At 40.1% G+C, this 19,978-nt stretch overlaps 1 protein-coding gene across 1 annotated transcript in view; it reads right to left on the minus strand.

Moving 5' to 3' along the window:
* Positions 1–878: 878 nt before the first annotated feature.
* LOC124567771 (nascent polypeptide-associated complex subunit alpha, muscle-specific form-like) overlaps positions 879–19,978 on the minus strand; it is a 50,160-nt gene continuing 31,060 nt past the window's right edge. Inside the window, exon 3 of the mRNA XM_047131040.1 lies at positions 879–1,013. Within this exon, the coding sequence (XP_046986996.1) occupies positions 879–1,013 (135 nt within the window). The remainder of the gene's footprint in view (positions 1,014–19,978) is intronic.

Consider the following 19,978-nt stretch of genomic DNA (forward strand, 5'->3'; position numbering starts at 1 on the left):
AATTTCAGTTTGAAAAAGGTTTTTTGTCCCTATCAAGTGGACTTTTTATGTGCAATTTTAAACCCTGGACATTAGTTTTATTTGTAAATTTATTTCCTATGGAGATTGTATAATTTTACGGGATGTAACACTCAGTACTCTAACAGTCTGTTTATGTGTACTATTTAAATGAACCACACAAAATTATATGCTTTTGTGTGATGAATAGTCAAATGCTGCAGGCTTTGTTTAGTGCAGTAAAATAAACTAGAAGCATTTAGACAACACTTATTTAATTGTAAAAATAAATGTTACGTAGCATAAATTAAAAATTTCAAATCATTTTTGCCTTGATCCCAGTTTAAACATCGGGCTCCCAGAGACCCCTCCTTGTGGTATGAAATGGAAAAAATTTCCCATGCTTCATGACAGAGCATATGGGAACAATGCAGGAGACCTGCACTGCCATACTAGGCAGGGTCCTAATGGAGGTGGTTTGCCATTGCCTTCCTCCAACTGTAATGGGGAGATGATGATGATGATGATGATGATGATGATGATGATGGGGACACAACAACACCCAAACATCTCGGGGCAGGTGAAAAATCCCTGACCCCGCCGGGAATCAAACCTGGGACCCAATGCTTGGGAAGCGAGAATGCTACAGCGAGACCATGAGCTGTGGAGCTCGTGGCATACGTTACAGAAAAGTCTCCTCTTGAGTTACGGTTTAAATGACTTCCATCTGTTGATACACTACCAAATACAGCAGCGGCCTCGTTTGTACTGTGCGTACAGTTACAATGCAGTGAGGTCAGTACACTGATGCTAGCAGTCAAATATGTGTTGTTATGGGTGAATACTATCGATGGCCACTTGGAGGGGTGTGTCACCATGTTTTAAGTATGTTTGTAGTTGGCTGTAGGTGTATGAACTTGCAATAGTTCCCATGTCAGTAGTGAGAGGTTGGCTGTCATCAGTATGCTCTGATGACTGACTGTGCCCTCTGGGAAGCTCTTCATAACTGTATTACGCTGTAAAAAATCATTTACACACATCTTTGTCAAATTACTTTGAAAAAATTACTTCACTACAGTCTTGACACTATCGTATAACATTTCATTGTAGTTTCTTTGGAAAGGATGTTGAATAGTTAACTGTCTACTCAGCAGGATTTAATGTAATGCTGGTGGTGAGCATTGCTTGAAAACTGAGAAACCAAAATGAAGGAGAGTTAAGGCCTAGATAGCAACAAGCTCAGTGTGCTGACCAGAATTTGCTTAGTGAGCTACAGTGCGAGAACAGAAAGATTAGGGAATGGTTCAAGAATGGACAAACCAACATTTCAATTTGTCTTTGTGACAGTAATCTCACATTTTTGCTGGTAAGTAGTGTGGGATAGGGTAAGGATGACCTGCTAACATGGAAAACACCAAGGAACGCACAGCCACATAGTTTGTCGATTGCAAACATAATTTGATATCTAGTGGGGTTATACAACGTGATGTCCAGTCAGAGCTGGGTGCCTGGTGTGGCGGCTAGAGTCTCGCAATCTACTAACCACTGCACAATGTGAATTTCCAACACACCATCCTACAGTTGACCATCTCATAACCTTGTCAACCCGTGTCATTTCTGCGGAAATAACACTGTACGTGCATTTTTTGACCCGGAGAAAATGTAAAATACTTGCTTGAGGACTGGTATACTCCGTACACTCTACACATGGGGCTTCTGAGGCTGCCTGCACCATTCCCTTCAGGAATTTTTAAAAGACAATTTTCAAGGTACATAAGGGTTTTGCTTGTCAACCCCATTTATCCAGGAAAATGCTGTGCCTCAGGGATCCGTCCTGAGTGTTGTCCTCCTTGCTGTCACCTTTGATACTGTTATGGCCTGTATCTCGCAGGGCATATCGGGCTCCCTTTTCATTGATGATTTTTCGATCTATTGCATTCTCCCACAGACTGGTCTCATTGAGCAGCGTCTTCAGTGATTGTCTTTACTCACGGAGCATTGACAAAGGCTTTTGTTTTTCCACTGACAAAACGGTTTGTAGGAATTTCTGGCAGTGCAATGGGTTTCTTCCACTGTCTTTACATCTTGAGCCTGTTGCTCTTCTTTCTGCTGAAACTGTGAAATTCCTGGGGCTCATGCTTGATAGGAAATTTTCTTAGTCCTCCCACATCTTACTTGGCTGCCTGCTATACCCTGTCCCTCAATGTCCCATCAACAGCACTTCCTGGGGAGTGGATTGGACCTTCCTCCTCCAGTCCAACAGATCCCTTGTCCATTCAAAACTAGGCTATTGGTGTTCTTTTTATGCATCCATCTTGCACCATCATGGCATCTGTTTGGCTACTGAAGCATTTTACGCTAGCCCAATTGAGAGTATGAATGCAGAAGCTGCTGAATTACCACAGTCATACTGGTGTGATGTTCTCCTCAACAGGTGCACATGATGTTTGTCTGCCATGCCTGGCTACCCATCCTCTCCCCTCTTTTTTGATGATTCTTTTCACCACCAGTGTTACGTGCATCCTTCTTCTGTTACTTCCCTTTTGGCTGCTGCTCCAGCTGCTTAAATACATGCTACCTGACACTTTACCAACCTCGGCTTCTTGCGGCAGCCTGTGTTCACTCCAGACTTCATAAGAACACTAATCCAGATTTGATCTATTGCATAAGTTTCTCAACCTTCGCACAGAACGTAGCAATAGTACATTTGTGTACACTGATGGCAGTAAGACTGATTGTGGTATCACGTGTGCCTTTGTCATTTGCATTGACACAGCTAAGTATTTACAGCAGAGCTCTTTGTTCTGTATCAAGCCACGCATTACATTTGGCAACACAGGCTTTTCAATTGTTATCTGCTCCAGTTCTCTCATATCCCTTCAGATCCCCTGTGCTGCACAAGGTCCATCCCTTAGTGCAACTTGTTCAAGAAAGCTTCCACTTGCTCACTCTTTATGGAGCTACTGTGATGTTTATGTGGGTACCTGGTCATGTCGGTCTGATCAGAAACGCAGCTTCTCTTGTTGCTGCCAAGGCAACAGACTACCTCAGCCTGTTAGTTCTTCCATACCGTCTGATGATCTCTGTGTTGCCATCAGTCCGCAGGTGGTCCCCTTGGGCATCACCACTGGTCCCCCCTTCATGGGAACAAGCTCCAGCAAAGTCCATCTGCTTGTCATCAGCCTTTGACAGTTTGGCATTTCCTGACAGAATTCCCTTTTTTCAACCACTTATCTTCTCATTTATGTTTGCTGCCTGAGTTATTACCCATTTTAGCGAAAGCTCCACAGGCGGTTGATCCTGTCTTACCTTTAATCTATCGTAGCAATACAGCAAATGACATTTAATATTTAGTTCAGGACCTCTGTTGTCTCTATGGAAAATTTTATGCAACTTTCTCCACAAGGAATTTTTCAGTTTTAACTGTCTCTCTTCTGTAGATTCGACTTAACGTGCACTTACTTTTAACTTCTTTTTTGTCTTAGTTTTCAGATGCTCTGACATGGGTACATATGACCTTAGTTGTTCTTATGCCCTAGAATAAAACAAATAAAACAAAGTGTTAAGAACATACTTGATGGGGTTTCTAAAAACAAATTCAAATTCAAATTGAATTTAATGAAGATTTCAGATGTGGAAACCTTTTGCAGCTTTGACTGGGCTATCTTTATGAGTGCTGACAGGAAATGCACAATTGGGTTCTTTACAAGTGAAGCAGTGTTTCTTCATGTATAAGGAACTATTGAACTCAGTGTCCATGACTTGAAGTGAAAACTGAAGTGATTTGTGTAATCTGATATAACAGAACCCTGGACATGGCACAAAAATAGTTAATGTAGCTGATGTAAATCAAATAAAGTAATTCCATTGGCACCTTTTGATCTGTATTTTCAGAACCTTCTTGCCCCTTTGTGGCCATAACTTATGGCTTAAAATCCTTTTACTACAACCATTTTTTTAGGGGAAGAGTAAAGGAAAAAAATATGTGAATGATGTACTTGGCTAAATGACATACATAGATAATTTAAAAGTAAAATAGTTCATAAACTGCAATAAGATATTTGTTCTATTACATTGTAGTGGTAAAATTGAGCAAATTGGAATATATTTTGCAATAAATATTTAATTATCAGTCCTTTGCCTTTTAACAACAACAGTATTGCTGAACAGCCTTGAATTCTCTGCATAACAGTTACTCTTGACACATGCACTGAAGACTAAGTTTATTATAAATCAGCATTGTACTGTAAGTGACAGTTGCATGGCATTAGATTGTTAGCCATCTGCCTCCGGGCCACCCCTCTTACAGACTTTCAGGAAAACCAAGCAGATCTATGCTGATCCATCTTACTTCTTCATCACAATTGGACTTGTAGCAATATAACTGATTTTAATTCTGAATATTGTCTTTTTAATGAATAATATAAGATGATTTGAATTGCTAGCACATTAGTAAATCCACAAAACATTAATTCTTACTGCAAAAATGTGTTTAGTTCGTATAAGTTGTTAAGCTTGGATATATTCATTCAATGGTGTCATGTTTCTCTAACTAAGACTCAAGAAATTGAAATTCCTTTTCAAACTTAGTGAAGAGGCAGGACATTGAAAGACAGTAAGTACCATCATATAAAATCAGTGTCTCTGACAGGATTTAGATCTTGTTTTCCTGTCAGCTCTCTCACACTACCAGTTTGTTGTTTTACTCCTCCATTTGGCCTCCTGTCTCTCTTCTGCATTCAGATTCTCATCTGAGATCATGAAAACTTTGTACTGCCTGTCCCAATTTGTCATTGGCATTGACTGAATTTTTAAAGATGATTTCAATATTTCATTTATATTTACTGATTTAGCCTATATGACGACTGCAGGGTTGTCTTACTGACCTCCAAAGTGGGAGACAGTGCCACTTTCTTCCAAGGTTGTCTTCAGTGTGGCTATTGTGTGAGGATGAACACTGTGAGCAGCAACATACCTTCCAGCAGCAGGTCAAACATGTTCTTTTATGCAGTTCATGTTGATGCTCAAGCTAACTGACTATGTGCTAGATTGCCATGTGAAATGTATATTTACGTGATGAGCCTCATATGGTTGAATTTTGTTGCAAGAAGAATGAAATAGTCACCTACTGCTCCAGTGTAAACTTAGAGGTGGACTGTGGTGTGTCTTCCAAAATGTGGAGTTTCAATGGAGTAGTTAAAACACTGTAGGATAGAAGAGCTCATGTCAAAGAATTGGATAAGTAGTTCACTGTGACCTTTCATATTAGAGCACAGCATTACACATACACCTAAAATTAAGTAGCTTGTCCCCAAGTTGATCTGGAAAGGAAAGTTGCTACTCACCATTAAACAGAGATGCTGAGTTGGAGATAGGCACAACAAAAAGACTGTCACAAATATAACTGGTTATAGTAGTTACAGGCACTCCTTTTAGGGTATGCAGTACTGTAGTCCAATGTAACACAAATGAATATTGACAAATACTTAACACAGGTTTGTGTATGCTTTTACTTCCAGTTCCAAGAACATCTACCAGCCAGTGCAAGCAGCTGCTTTTTATGCCGTGAAGTGGTGGGAATTACAGGGACTCCCATGACTGCCCTCACCAACACCAGCAGAATTAGCTTCAGCCAGAGGCTGGCTGAAATTATACATATGAGGAACGTAGTAATTGACAGAAAAGGAATGCTCTGTGAAGCATGCTGTTCTGAAATTAATGAGATAGATGAGAAGGAAATGCGAGTAAAGCAGCTTAAGAAATTAATTATACTTCGTGTGCTCGCCAGGGACCCTGATTATGGTAAGCACTGCAGATGTTCCACAAATGAGTCACATTATCTGATTTTTAGTGTTTATGATAATTTTGTCTTGAAACAAATTATTGTGATTTCAGCACATGGGAAAGGGTGGGGAGGGGAATGGTGTGATCATTCTAGTTCAGAGTGGTTTATGGCGGTTATGGAACACTGAGAACCCTGCTATTTTGGTGGAACACCTTGCTTATTTTGAAGGTTAATAAATGTAAAAGACTGAGAATCCTGTTTTATTCAGTGATTACTTCAATTTTCAATTATAACAAACAACATAGAGATCAGAACAAAACAAAAAATCCTTTTGCAGTTTTCCAAAAAGTTTTATTGTTCTGGTATCCTGGTTGGAGACAGTAAGAAAATTATGAAACATGTCCAGTGAAATGTTCTAAACAGCATTACTCTCCTTTGATTTTCATAGCATTTACTCGTGTGCTCCTAAATCCAGAAATTTAGGTGTAAAGAAAACAAAGTTCACAAGAGATGGCATGCAGTATGGCATCTGAACTACAGAATTCTATATACTGTGCACCTAAATGTGTTAATCATTGGCCTAGTTCTTTGCAACCTTCATCAGAAACAGCTTTGAGGACTCGTGTCTTTGGCACACATTGCAACACACTTCTGTGCTATACTGTTGTTTATTACTTCCGCTATCTCTGAAGGAGCTGTGTCAGTGTGGGTTTTATCACAAATGTGTTGCTTTAAATGAGTGGTTCCTGACTGGAAACAAAATAATGCAAAGCTGTATATGTGGAATACGTACCTACTAGACGTGATGTTTCCATCGCTAACCAATCAAATTGTACTCTATACTTCACTGATTAGATCCCCCCTATTTACTTCCTCAATGTGTATGCATTGATTCCAGTCTTACTGCTCACTGCATTGGCTGTCCCATGTTGCAGGATTATTTACACATACATGAGAAGACATTACTGGATGTAGCCAAGCATTATAGACATATTGAATGTCTTCAGAGTGAAACATTATCGAGGCCTGATGAAAGAAATTTGACTTCTACTGCAATAGCACATTGAAACAACTGAATAGTGACACATGAAAATTTCTTTTGCACTCTGGGTATCAGTCTGTTTCCTTCCTAACCCAAATCTCCACAGTAGTGTACCCTGTATATTAGCCTTCTTTGCTTGCGGGTCTACTATATTTCTGTGGGATATCTGACATTGCAGTGTATTTGGACTGAAAGGCCAATATTACATCAGGCATGAATATTTATAAAAGTGTGGTGTCTGTTCCTTTGGATGTCTATTAATTAATTAATTAATTAATTAATTAATTAATTAATTTATTTATTTAGCGTCCAATAGATCACACACGTGATACAGGATTTGTCATTTGATTACACGTAACTCATAACAACACATACACAAAATAAATGGACGAACATATACAAACAGCCAAACAAATTACATACACTTAGTACATAAGTAGTGTACAAGAACTTATTACACAAAAACAAAAGTATGTGCTCATGATAAACAATCACAGACCATGAACTACGCCTTGTACACAAAATGTATTACAGATGATTAACAGATTTTTCATAAGTACCATAATTATGAAGTTGAAAACACAATTAAATTAGTTTAAATTTTTTAAAAAGTAAGTACAGGTTTCAATCCACAGTCTGAGACAGGTCTTTGCTTACTCTAGTAGCATTTTTCCATCAAGTATTTTTTTTTACTTAATGCTTTAATTATTTTTACCTTTCAATTCTTTAATTGCCTAACATGTTTCTGACTTCTAGTTTTTGCTACATAGGGAATGTGGAAGTCTTTACAATGCCTTGTATTGTGATCATGGTAGCTTGAGTTGATTTGGAGATCGCAGTTATTTTTACTGACCATTTCCAGGCATTTAAAGATATATATCAATGGTATTGTCAGTATCTTCAGTTGTCTGAATAAGGGTCTACAGTGAGTTTGTGGTGGGCTGTGTGTCATGATACGAATAGCTCTTTTTTGCATAATAAAAATGTCATTTAGTCTTGACCTGGTTTTCTCCCCAAAAGCTTGTGCCACAGCTAGCAACTGATCGGAAATAACTAAAGTACACCGCTCTAATATATTCCTTGCTACATACCTTGGATATTATTCTTAAGGCAAAACATGCTGAGCCAAGTTCCTGAGTAATATAAAAACTGTATTCATTCCAGTTAAAATCTTGGTCAATTCGCATTCCCAGAAACTTCGTGGTGCACATTTTTTCTATTTCTTTGCTATCCAGCATAAGGCACATATTTTCCCCTTGTCACTTTCTCCCTTACTGTATAAAGTTCGTTTTCTTTCTATTTAATGTCAGCTTATTTTAATATAACCATGACTGTATGTATGAGCATTTTTTCTGCTGTAGTACACAGTGATTCTTTTTTATCACTAATTATGATACTCGTGTCATCTGCAAATAGTAGAATTTTGGCTGAACTGTCTGGAGCCTGCATATCATTGATATAAACTAGAAATAACAATGGGCCCAGAATGCTGCCCTGAGAAACAACTATTTAAATTTGTTTTGGTTCAGATATGGGTTTAAAATTGTGAAGATTCTTGGATGACCTCAGCTCAACAACTTGTGACCTGTTTTGCAGATAGGATTCAAACCAATTTTTAACGGTACCCCTGATGCATATTGCTTCAAGTTTCCCTAGTAATATTACATTGTTCACAGTATTGAAGGCTTTGACTAAATCTAGATTAATTCCAACAACCTGTTTATTTGACTCAAAATTTCTTACTATTGCTGTGCAATATGGCTGTTTCTGTACTGTGCCATGTTGACTGTTACTTATTAGTTTGTTTTTCTAGATATTTTGTAACCCTGATTTTCATAAATTCCTCAAGTATTTTGGAGAAGTATGGGAGGAGAGATATAGGTTGGTAATTTTCTATTTTATGTCTGTCACCATTTTTGTGTAGAGGTATCACTTTAGAGATTTTATTTTAATCGGAAATATCTCTTCATTAAGGGACAAGTTTGCTATGTGCACTATAGGTTCGACAACACGTGGAGCAATTTTTTAATTATTGATACAGGTACATCATCCAAACCAGAGGACAATTTGGATTTCGAGCATTTAATGACTTTTAGAACTTAATGCTCGTCTGATGGGATTGCCATCATGCTGGTATTTACCATTGGAGACATCACTGTTAATTGTTGCTTAAAGTAAGGGGAATATTAACAAAATAATTGTTTACATTATTTGCCATGGCTTTTTTTCTATGGGGATATTTTCATTATTTTTAAGATGGATTTCCTGTTCTCTAGTTTGACACAATTTATTTTCATTTTTCTTTTTTTACCACATCATTCTGGACTTGTTACTAGCCTGCCTTATTAATCTATCATTACTTAATAATTTTGCTTTTGATGTTACTTTGTGGTAAGTCTGTTTGTATGTTCTCACATACTCAACAAACTGCTGATCATGACATGTTTTTAACTTTAAACTTAGTAATTTCGTGGTTTCACTTGACGTTTTAATTCCGGGTGTACTCCAGGTCCCTTTGGATCCAGATGATCTGTAACTCAAAAGCTTTTTTGGGAAGCACATTTCAAAGTATGCCATAAAAGTGGAAGCAAATGTATTGTAAGCATCATTTGTGTTTGTTTGTGCCAAGACCTCTGGCCAAACTGCATTTTTAACATTATTTTTGAACTGATTACAATTTTCAGTAGAGAAAAATCGTTTGTACTCCTTTTTATTTTCCCCTCCTTGGGAGTTGCAGTGAGATTAAAGGTTAGTGCATTATGATCTGATAATCCTATATTCACATTTGTAACTGCAACTTCATGTGTGACCACATTTGAGAGGATGTTATTTATTAGGCTTTCACTGGAATCTGTTGTTCTAGTGGGAGCTGATACGTGGGGAAACAAGTTGAAGCTTTTAGTGTGTCTAAAAACTTGTATTTTACTGAACTCTGGACCAATAGATTAATATTAAAGTCACCACAAAGAATTATGGCAGAGTTCTCATTTGAGAAAAATGTCTAGCATTTCTTCCAAATTCTTAAGAGAGACTTCAGTATCTCCAGATGGTGATCTGCAAATTGCTGCAACAATTACTTTCTTTTCTATGATTAATGGTTTAGCCTCGTATCTTAACTTAAATTTAAGCTTGGGATTTAGATAAATGCATACACCACCACCTTTGACATTTTGCCTATAGTACTGACTGGCAAGTTTATAATATGTGTGACCAAAAGGACTTAAACTATATCTGTACATTGTATAAGGCTCAGTCACAACTTCTGTGCATGTCTATGACAGGTGGTGTGGGCAGCCTATCAAGTTAGGCTGTGGTCTCCTGATCTCACATTTTGTGCTTGCTTACTCAGTTGTGCAGGACTCTGACACTTGTCTCACTCCTCTGTCAACACAGCTTCCCTTTCATGTCGTTTGTCCCCAACACTGCAGTCAGGTGTCATGTGGTGTAATTATTTAATACAATGATGTATTATATTCTGTACCTTACCTTCTATACTTCTTCTCAAACTCTGTTATAATTACTTTAAAATTCAAAATTGATGCCTTTGACGCATCACATTTAAATAAATAACTTACTATGTCGCATTTGACTTAACAAATTATTTATTCCCTTTATCATCACACTCGTGAACTACACTAAAAGATCACCTTCATTCAGTATAAAAGAGACACTCACAATAATTTTGAAGGTTCCTCTTCTGTGTCTCACAACATACATCAGTTGTTGAAATAACTCCTTCGGCAGCCTATTGCTTTACAGGACAGTGTGGTGACCCCACAGAATACTTATTTTAACACATGTAGTTTGGCACCCAAAGCTGCTGCGATAGCTGTACAGTGCTGAAGGTGCATATTGTCCCCTGATGTAAGTCACCACACACAAAATAGAAATCACACTAATGAACAATATCTGTACGTTTATGTTTGACATGTTGTTTTCTATTGCTCTTTTCATAATGTGTACACAAAACTTCTTTCAAAATGGCATTCATTGATAAGAAGTCATTGATATGTGCATCTCTCCTCTGGAGTGGTACATACAAGCACAGTCTGTGAACATGGTGCCCAGTGAACACAGTCCAAAGTTTTTTAAATTTTTTTTCCTATATGCCATGAATGTGGATTTCTTTTTGTAACTATGGCTTCAGAGATTGGTTATAGCCTCAGTACATCATTGTCCATGATAAAATACGCAAATTTACCCTCAATTGCAGCCATAATTTAAGAGCATGTCACTAAAGTGAACATAAAGTACTTGAAAGATGTTTTCTCTCTGTGTGTACAATAGTATCCAGTGCAGAACAACAGCGGCTACGGTCACCAGAGGCTGGACCCAGTACTGCAGGTGCAGTGAAGTCACCTGGTGAGTAAGAGTAAGAGCCCACTGTGGCAGGCTTACATTCCTGCTTTGTACACTAGAGAATCAAATGTATCTGGACACCTATTAGTGGACATTAAGATTTTGTGTTCTCCTTTGAGGACTTGAACTCTTCTGGGGACACTTTGACATTTCGAAATCTCTGTGGGTGGATGCCAGCCCATTCTTCCTTGATAGCTGATACCAGACAAGGTAGAAATATTGGACACAGGGTATGGAGTGAAAATGCCATTTTTAACTAATCCCTAAGACGATCCATTGCTTTCAGGTTGAAACATCGGCAGGCAAGCCTTCTTCAGGAATGCCACTGGTTATAAGCCTTTGCCTAACAATGCTGATACATGAGAGGTACAAGTGTTGAGCTGATCAAATTGGTCGTTGTCTGTGAACTGTTCCTCTGCTGTGTATAGTACACAATACTGTCAAATATGTACTTACCCTTCTGCATTTATCATATCCTGAATAACAATAAGGGGAGAACAAGTTAAAGAGGAGAAATTGCATATTGTTATACTGCCTGCTCTGCACTGCATTGTTGGCAGTAGAGGTAATGGCAGATAATGTTCACTTAGTAGTCACCACATCCAAATTCTTCCGTCAGACACCCACAAAGTATAGCACTGTTTGTCACTCCAAATCTCATTTCCACTCATCCACTCACCAGCAGTCATAGGTGTTTATGCTACAGTCAGTGTGACTTTATGTTGAACAGAAATATGTTGTTTCCAGAAGCTGCCCAGCCACTGTAACCAGTTTTTCTAACTCCCTGTACACAGCCATTTCCTTAGCGGGCTCCTAGCTGCACTTCAAAACTGAAGAGTGACTGCAGCAGCTAACTGCAAACTGGTTTTTACTATTTCCTACCACAATGATAGAAGCACTTGTCCATCAGCATACTGTGTGTGCCTGGACTTCATGTAGCATTGGTTGTTCCTTCACATTTTCACTTAACTGTCACATCGCTGACAGCTGACTTGGGCAAGTTTGGAAGGGCTGAAATGCATCCCTGTGTTAATTATTCAGGTGTAATGCAAAGAAAAGTCCATGTTCAGTGTACTCAGATCCCTGACTGATGAATTATGCTTACAAAACAGTATTACCTGCCACTTCTTATAATATACATGATGGCAGTATCTGTTCCCGTAAGAACAATTACCCTGGATGACCATGCAGCTTTGCTAGAAATGAAATGATAATTAAATGGACACCCTAGCTGAAAACACGCGGTCATGTACTTCATTGGGGACATGTTGAAAATGTGTGTCCCGACCTGGACTCATTCCAGGGATCGTCTGTTTACATGGCAGACGCTCTATCCATCTGAGCCACCGCGGGCACGGAGGATAGTGCGTCTGCAGGGACTTATCCCTTGCACACTCCCCGTGAGATCCACATTCCCAACATATCCACACCACTACATTCGTAGTGTGCCTAACAGATGTTTGCTGATCATACTCATTACTTGTGGCAGATTAATCTACCAAGTCCCGTTCGAGTTTGGGCATATCGTGTGCGTTCGCACAAGAAGGTCAATGTCCGGGAAGCCGTATTTTAACTATATATGATGGTAGTATCTGTTCTTGAAAGAACAATTACCTTGGATGACCATGCAGCTTTGCTAGAAATGAAATGGTAATTAAATGGATCGAGCGTCTGCCATGTAAGCAGAAGATCCCGGGTTCGAGTCCCGGTCGGGCCACACATTTTCAACATTTCCCCAATGAAGTACATCACCGCCTGTTAGCAGCTAGGGTGTCCATTTAATTATCATTTCACTTCCTATAATAGTAGATCCACCTCTCATTGAACTAAAATGCTCAGTTGCACGTTACATAAGGGTGCCCAGGTATTTTGATTGGATAGTGGGTTTATAGTTCTTATCTATGTGATTTCTGCAACCCCTTAGTCAGTCCACCATACACAATTTAATTAGAATCCAGAAATCACAATATATTTTATTATATTTATGTTTTTGAATACTGAGGACTTTGATTTGGGGCGAGTATTTACTGACTTACAGAAATACAAAGTTTGCCTATATAGCTGTGGAAATATGTGTGCTGAGAATTACAGGGAGGGAAAAGGAAACAGAAAAATGGACAGGGAACAGGCAGGAGTAGGAGATGTAGTGGGGAGGTAGTGGAGATGAGTGATAAATGTAGTGATGGAGTGAGTGACAGATAGGATAAGACAATTACATGCTCCTATCCTAGGGAGGTGAGTGGGGGGAACATTGAGGTGACAGTCTGGTGAGAGGCATTGAGTGGATATCAGGCTACATGGACTACAAGCTGCAATGCCTGTAGCTTGAGACCAGAATACCAGGAGAAGCCAGGGAAGAGGCTTAATCAAACAGTGGGACTCCAATGAATGAATGAATGAATGAATGAATGAATGAATGAATGAATGATGTGAGTAGAAGAAACTGAGGATGATTTGTATTTTAAAACTGAACATTCTTGTACAACCTATTAGGGTAGTAACTTAAATGGAATTATTGGGGTGTGAATCTAGTTTATAAATGGTCATAGCTGATGCGTTCAGCAGTACCATAAGTTATTTGATACTAACATTTTCAGGGGCTCCCTTAACCTTTCTGTGGTCAATCAGACATAAAGGTCCTGCCAAAATGTTTGTTTCAGAATCTGCATAACCGTAGGAATGTCCCATTTCATTGTGTACTGTGATCTGTTGTTCAGTTTATGTACAATTAGAACCCAGAAGCTGACAGGTGATGCTAGAATGTGTTTTTTTCTTTGTTGGTACAGAAGTGAGTACAGTATGTTTTGTAGAAGGAGCTTCCTATCTTTGGCTTAATTGTGGATGGCAAAGACAGTGTAGATATTATTTATCTTTGTTACATTATTTGCTAGGTATATACTATTTGACATATATTTTCACTGATAACTCATTCTTGAAGAAAACTGATGTCTGTGTCTTGTAACTAAAATTAATGCATGTCTTTATTAATGAAAATCATATAAAAATCGTGACTGTAGTTGGAAATCTACCACCACAAATGTACAGATACTGTTCTTTTGATGTACTGTTTTTCTTCTTTCTCATGAGATAGTGTACTGGAGACATTTGTTTTCTTTTCCTTATTTTGTGTTGAATGTCTCTGTAGTTTCTTGGAATTAATTGTTTACAATTATTTATGGAGCTGTCTTTTGAATTATGGATAGGGTGGTTATGAAGAATCCAGTCAGCAGAAATAAGGTTTCTATGATCTACTTTATAACATATGAAAGCTGATCACCTCTGAAATGAAGGTGCTGGGAGTGTATAGTAGAGTAAAAACAACTGAAGCATGTGGGATGAATGTGTCAGTGCTTTTGGAGAGAATGGCTGATAATACAGTATCACTTCCTGTTCACTAGATTTGTCTCTGGTGCCAGTACCTTTGTTCATAAAATACACTCCTGGAAATTGAAATAAGAACACCGTGAATTCATTGTCCCAGGAAGGGGGAACTTTAATGACACATTCCTGGGGTCAGATACATCACATGATCACACTGACAGAACCACAGGCACATAGACACAGGCAACAGAGCATGCACAATGTCGGCACTAGTACAGTGTATATCCACCATTCGCAGCAATGCAGGCTGGTATTCTCCCATGGAGACAATCGTAGAGATGCTGGATGTAGTCCTGTGGAATGGCTTGCCATGCCATTTCTAGCTGGCGCCTCAGTTGGACCCGCGTTCGTGCTGGACGTGCAGACCGCGTGAGACGACGCTTCATCCAGTCCCAAACATGCTCAATGGGGAACAGATACGGAGATCTTGCTGGCCAGGGTAGTTGACTTACACCTTCTAGAGCACGTTGGGTGGCACGGGATACATGCGGACGTGCATTGTCCTGTTGGAACAGCAAGTTCCCTTGCCGGTCTAGGAATGGTAGAACGATGGGTTCGATGACGGTTTGGATGTACCGTGCACTATTCAGTGTCCCCTCGACGATCACCAGTGGTGTACCGTCAGTGTAGGAGATTGCTCCCCACACCATGATGCCGGGTGTTGGCCCTGTGTGCCTCGGTCGTATGCAGTCCTGATTGTGGCGCTCGCCTGCACGGCGCCAAACACGCATACGACCATCATTGGCACCAAGGCAGAAACGACTCTCATCGCTGAAGACGACACGTCTCCATTCATCCCTCCATTCACGCCTGTCGCGACACCACTGGAGGCGGGCTGCACGATGTTGGGGCATGAGCGGAAGACGGCCTAACTGTGTGCGGGACCGTAGCCCAGCTTCATGGAGACGGTTGCGAATGGTCCTCGCCGATACCCCAGGAGCAACAGTGTCCCTAATTTGCTGGGAAGTGGCGGTGCGGTCCCCTACGGCACTGCATAGGATCCTACGGTCTTGGCGTGTATCCGTGCGTCGCTGCGGTCCGGTCCCAGGTCGACGGGCACGTGCATCTTCCGCCGACCACTGGCGACAACATCAATGTACTGTGGAGACCTCATGCCCCACGTGTTGAGCAATTCGGTGGTACGTCCACCCGGCCTCCCGCATGCCCACTATACGCCCTCGCTCAAAGTCCATCAACTGCACATACGGTTCACGTCCACGCTGTCGCGGCATGCTACCAGTGTTATAGACTGCGATGGAGCTCCGTATGCCACGGCAAACTGGCTGACACTGACGGCGGCGGTGCACAAATGCTGCGCAGATAGCGCCATTCGACGGCCAACACCGCGGTTCCTGGTGTGTCCGCTGTGCCGTGCGTGTGATCATTGCTTGTACAGCCCTCTCGCAGTGTCTGGAGGAAGTATGGTGGGTCTGACACACCGGTGTCAATGTGTTCTTTTTTCCATTTCCAGGAGTGTATTTCCCATCAAGACTTTCACTACAGTTTGATCCCAGACCAATCTGTTCGTCTTTCTGCCTCACCTCTCTACAGGGAGTCCAGCAGGGAGCTGCCTTGCCCCATCTGCCACCCACACTCGTGGTCATATGTCCCACCTAATGTGGATGATCCATGCACAAGGACAGAGATGTGCTCAGGTAGCCATGAACATTAGAACTTCATTGCAACACAGAAGGCACATGATAATGTTGGGCAAGTGAAACAGCTTCCTAGTGCAAGCAACATAAAAATACTCCTGATATGCTGTAAGGTTGTCACTAATATGAGCTAAGCTGAGCACTGCAAGCTGCACTGATGATGTCCTAGATTCCAATGTTGCTGTGCTCAGAGGAAAAGTTTTGACTCTAACAGCAGCCAAAAGTATGAACTGTCATACCCATGGAGGAGATGGCAGTGCCATCCATGAGGCACACACCTGGAAGAAAAATACAGAAATTGGGCCAAGACATCAGTAAGGAGGGATGATGATGATGTGGAATGGTGCAGGCAGAAAGATACCAGGATGACAGAAGGAAGTGGCACAAGGCATTTGAACACGGAGCAAAACCATTCAAACACTATGCAGAAGCACTTGAACACAGAGATGAAGGCTACCTAATGGATCACAAGACACTGGTAAAAAGCTTCCAGAGACAAAAAAGGTGTTATAAAAGCACTAGAAGAGAGATGTTCCTGAGTGGACAAGAGGAAGAGTGTTGCATTGTGGCACAGATGGTACATGCCAACATGAAGCAAATGAAACAACTTTCTGATGAAGGCAAGGTAGAGAATGCCCTGATGCATGAAAAGATTGCTACTAATATGAAAACTATTCTTGAAGCTTCCAGTTGAGCACTCTGTCTGTAACAACTGACAAACACTGCTGTAGGTAGCACTGGCAATGCCAATATTGTGGGCCGCATTCTTATTAATATAGTCATGCATTCCAAAGTAGATAGTTGATGTCGAGTCTGGAACTTGGGTTGGCTAGTGAGCCACTGCACATTCCCCTACAAAGGCTATGTAGTGGAGAAATACTGTTAAGTTGTCCAGTGTCGCACGGCTCCAGGGTGGAAACCATGCAGTGGCTGTCATTGACAAGATCCGCTGCACTGAGGGTGAGTTTCAGTTTCAAGCCTGTTAAGATGCCAGCAACTGACATACCTCTGTTGTGTGGCATAAGGCAGAATTGTAAAACACCAGCCAGATGCTACTCCACGCACTTCCACCTCATTCCTATTATCTCTCCAAATCCATCCTGTTCCCATACGCATCAGATTTTCTTTCTGTCTCACCTCTACAAAAAATCCACCTGAGAAATAATCTGCCTCACCTGCCACTCATCCTCCTCACTACTTGTACCCATCTGTAAGTAAAGAAAGGAGTGTTACATTGAATGTGTTTGATGTGGCATTATTACTGCACAAACAGCAAAAATGTGGTAAGTGATAAACATTTTTGCTATTACTTTCTGTGGGGTATCTGTGAGAGAAATTCATGATAATTTAAAATTATTGGTGAAGTTTTCTGCAAAACACTAAGTGCTCTCATTGCCAAATACCGGATGAATATAATGTCGGTACATGAATGCAATTAGTGAAGGTGCATAAACAACCTTACACACAGTTCCTAAATGTTAAACGTGACACTGTGTTAACTGTGTAACATAAGATTGTATGTTTTATTAAGCAAATTTTAAAATTTGATCAATAATTACGTGAAATGATGACAATAAACATTTATTTGTCCCTGCCAGTCTTCAGATAGCAAGCGTGCAACCGGAATAAAGTTCTGGCTTTCTGGAAGTCAGTAATATTGATGGTTGTTTATAATTGAGTAGATTAGATGCTCAATTATACACTGATCCGTACTTTTTCTAAAAGATAGAAACAATTGATTCTGTTCTTTATCAAGTCGTGTTGAAACACACTTTGTTTATCACTAGTTTGTTTTACTTGTGCAGATAAAGTATTTTTTATATTAACACGCAAATTCTTTTTTTGTCAATCAGGCCCTGCTAAGGAGGAAGGCACGCGTCCCATCGCTCAGGTGAGTGAAAGTAGTGGATGCACGTATGAGACTGGCAGAGCAAGTGTGATTTTCACCAGTAGCATATAAAGTTTGGTTCTGTGGCATGTAATGAACCCCACACTGCTTCCTGTCCTCCTCCCAGGGTGAGGACATATTTCATCAGCTCAGGGCTTTGAACCGTTAAAATACTTCCTCCTATTCTTGCTTAATCAAATAAACTCCTTTATTAATATCCTATTCATCTCCATTTCAGTCTCATTGTATCTCCCATGGCAGTCTGTTTCCTGACATCACAAACTTTGCAACTTCTTTAGCAGTGTTAACTGAAATGCTATCTCAAGTCTAAATTACTTGCTAAATGAACCAAAAAATATCTAAAAGACCACTCATATACTGGCTCTTAATTTAAAACAAGTAACTCTCTTTAATTATTAATGTCAAGTCATGTGTCATTGGTTAGTGTACAGAATCTTACTGACAGCTCGACTTCATCTTCGTTCTCCTGATGTAATGGCAGTTGTCATGATGCTGACAGTTTTAGGGGGAAGGCACATTGCTGAACAAGAATGTGACAGCAAGGAATAAACCCATGGACTGGTTGTTTGTGTTGCCATCATCATTTGTGAAAGTGGCATGGCTGGACCATGTAAAATTTGGGGATTCGTGTGGATGCTGATAACCACGCCATTGAGTGCCCCCTAACCAGGTATCATCATCATCATGATAGAATAAAACACTGAAATCATCATGAACTGTGAAGAACAATAAACTAATTATCATTATCCCACCCTGCAGATATGCTGCATCAATCTCCACTACATTTTGTGTGTTGTGGTTGGCAGGTGTTACTAGAGGAGGCCAAAATGCATGCGTTTTAACTCACGCAGGCTGGCGTGAGGTCTGGAACAGGACAAGGAAATTAGAATTTAGAAAAACTGACTTAGCTGGTGGAATACTTAACTTTAATCCATTAATGATGAACGTCTGTCTTGATGGTACATGATTCATAATATCAATAGTGACTGATATGGGCCCCTTGCTAGGTCGTAGCAAATGAGGTAGCTGAAGGCTATGCTAAACTATCGTCTCGGCAAATGAGAGCGTATTTTGTCAGTGAACCATCACTACAAAGACGGTTGTACAGCTGGGGCGAGTGCTAGGAAGTCTCTCTAGACCTGCCGTGTGGTGGCGCTCGGTCTGCAATAACTGATAGTGGCGACACGTGGGTCCGACGTATACTACCGGACCGCGGCCGATTTAAAGGCTACCACCTAGCAAGTGTGGTGTCTGGCGGTGACACCACATTATGCACAACAGAGAAGGGTATAAAAGTTTAATGCCATCATTTGAATTAAAAAAAAAATAATAATCACATTGTGGTGGTGACCATTGTTCATCGGTACTATAGACATTGTGAGATGTACACCTTTACAAAAGCGATGTGTTACACCATAGTTGATACTCATTAAACATGACAATAAATATTCCTTAAAATCGACACTTATCACTTACTGTTGTCTAAAATGCTTACTGATTGCAGTTGGGAACTGAGATTTCTCCATTTTTGAGCAAATATCACAAACACAAATGACAGGTACTCGCAATTGCAAACACATTTCAAAGTACCTTTCTAGAATGATATCAGACTCATTCTCCTTCATACATTCATGGCCTATCAAACTTCCTAAACTCTTCTGCAAATACTTTCCTGCTTGTGAAATAACTACCAAGTAAACTACTTTGAGAGGTATACTTGTCATAGTGTTTGTTATGTTTGACACGTGTTGATTAGTAATTTAATAAAACTACCTTAGTGTACTTAAGCACGTGCATCACAAATTGCGCAGTGTGATTTCAAAGTAACTGTTTAGTTACTTTTGTCGTTA

Source organism: Schistocerca americana, unplaced genomic scaffold, assembly GCF_021461395.2.
Source record: "Schistocerca americana isolate TAMUIC-IGC-003095 unplaced genomic scaffold, iqSchAmer2.1 HiC_scaffold_14, whole genome shotgun sequence".
NCBI classification, from domain to species: domain Eukaryota; kingdom Metazoa; phylum Arthropoda; class Insecta; order Orthoptera; family Acrididae; genus Schistocerca; species Schistocerca americana.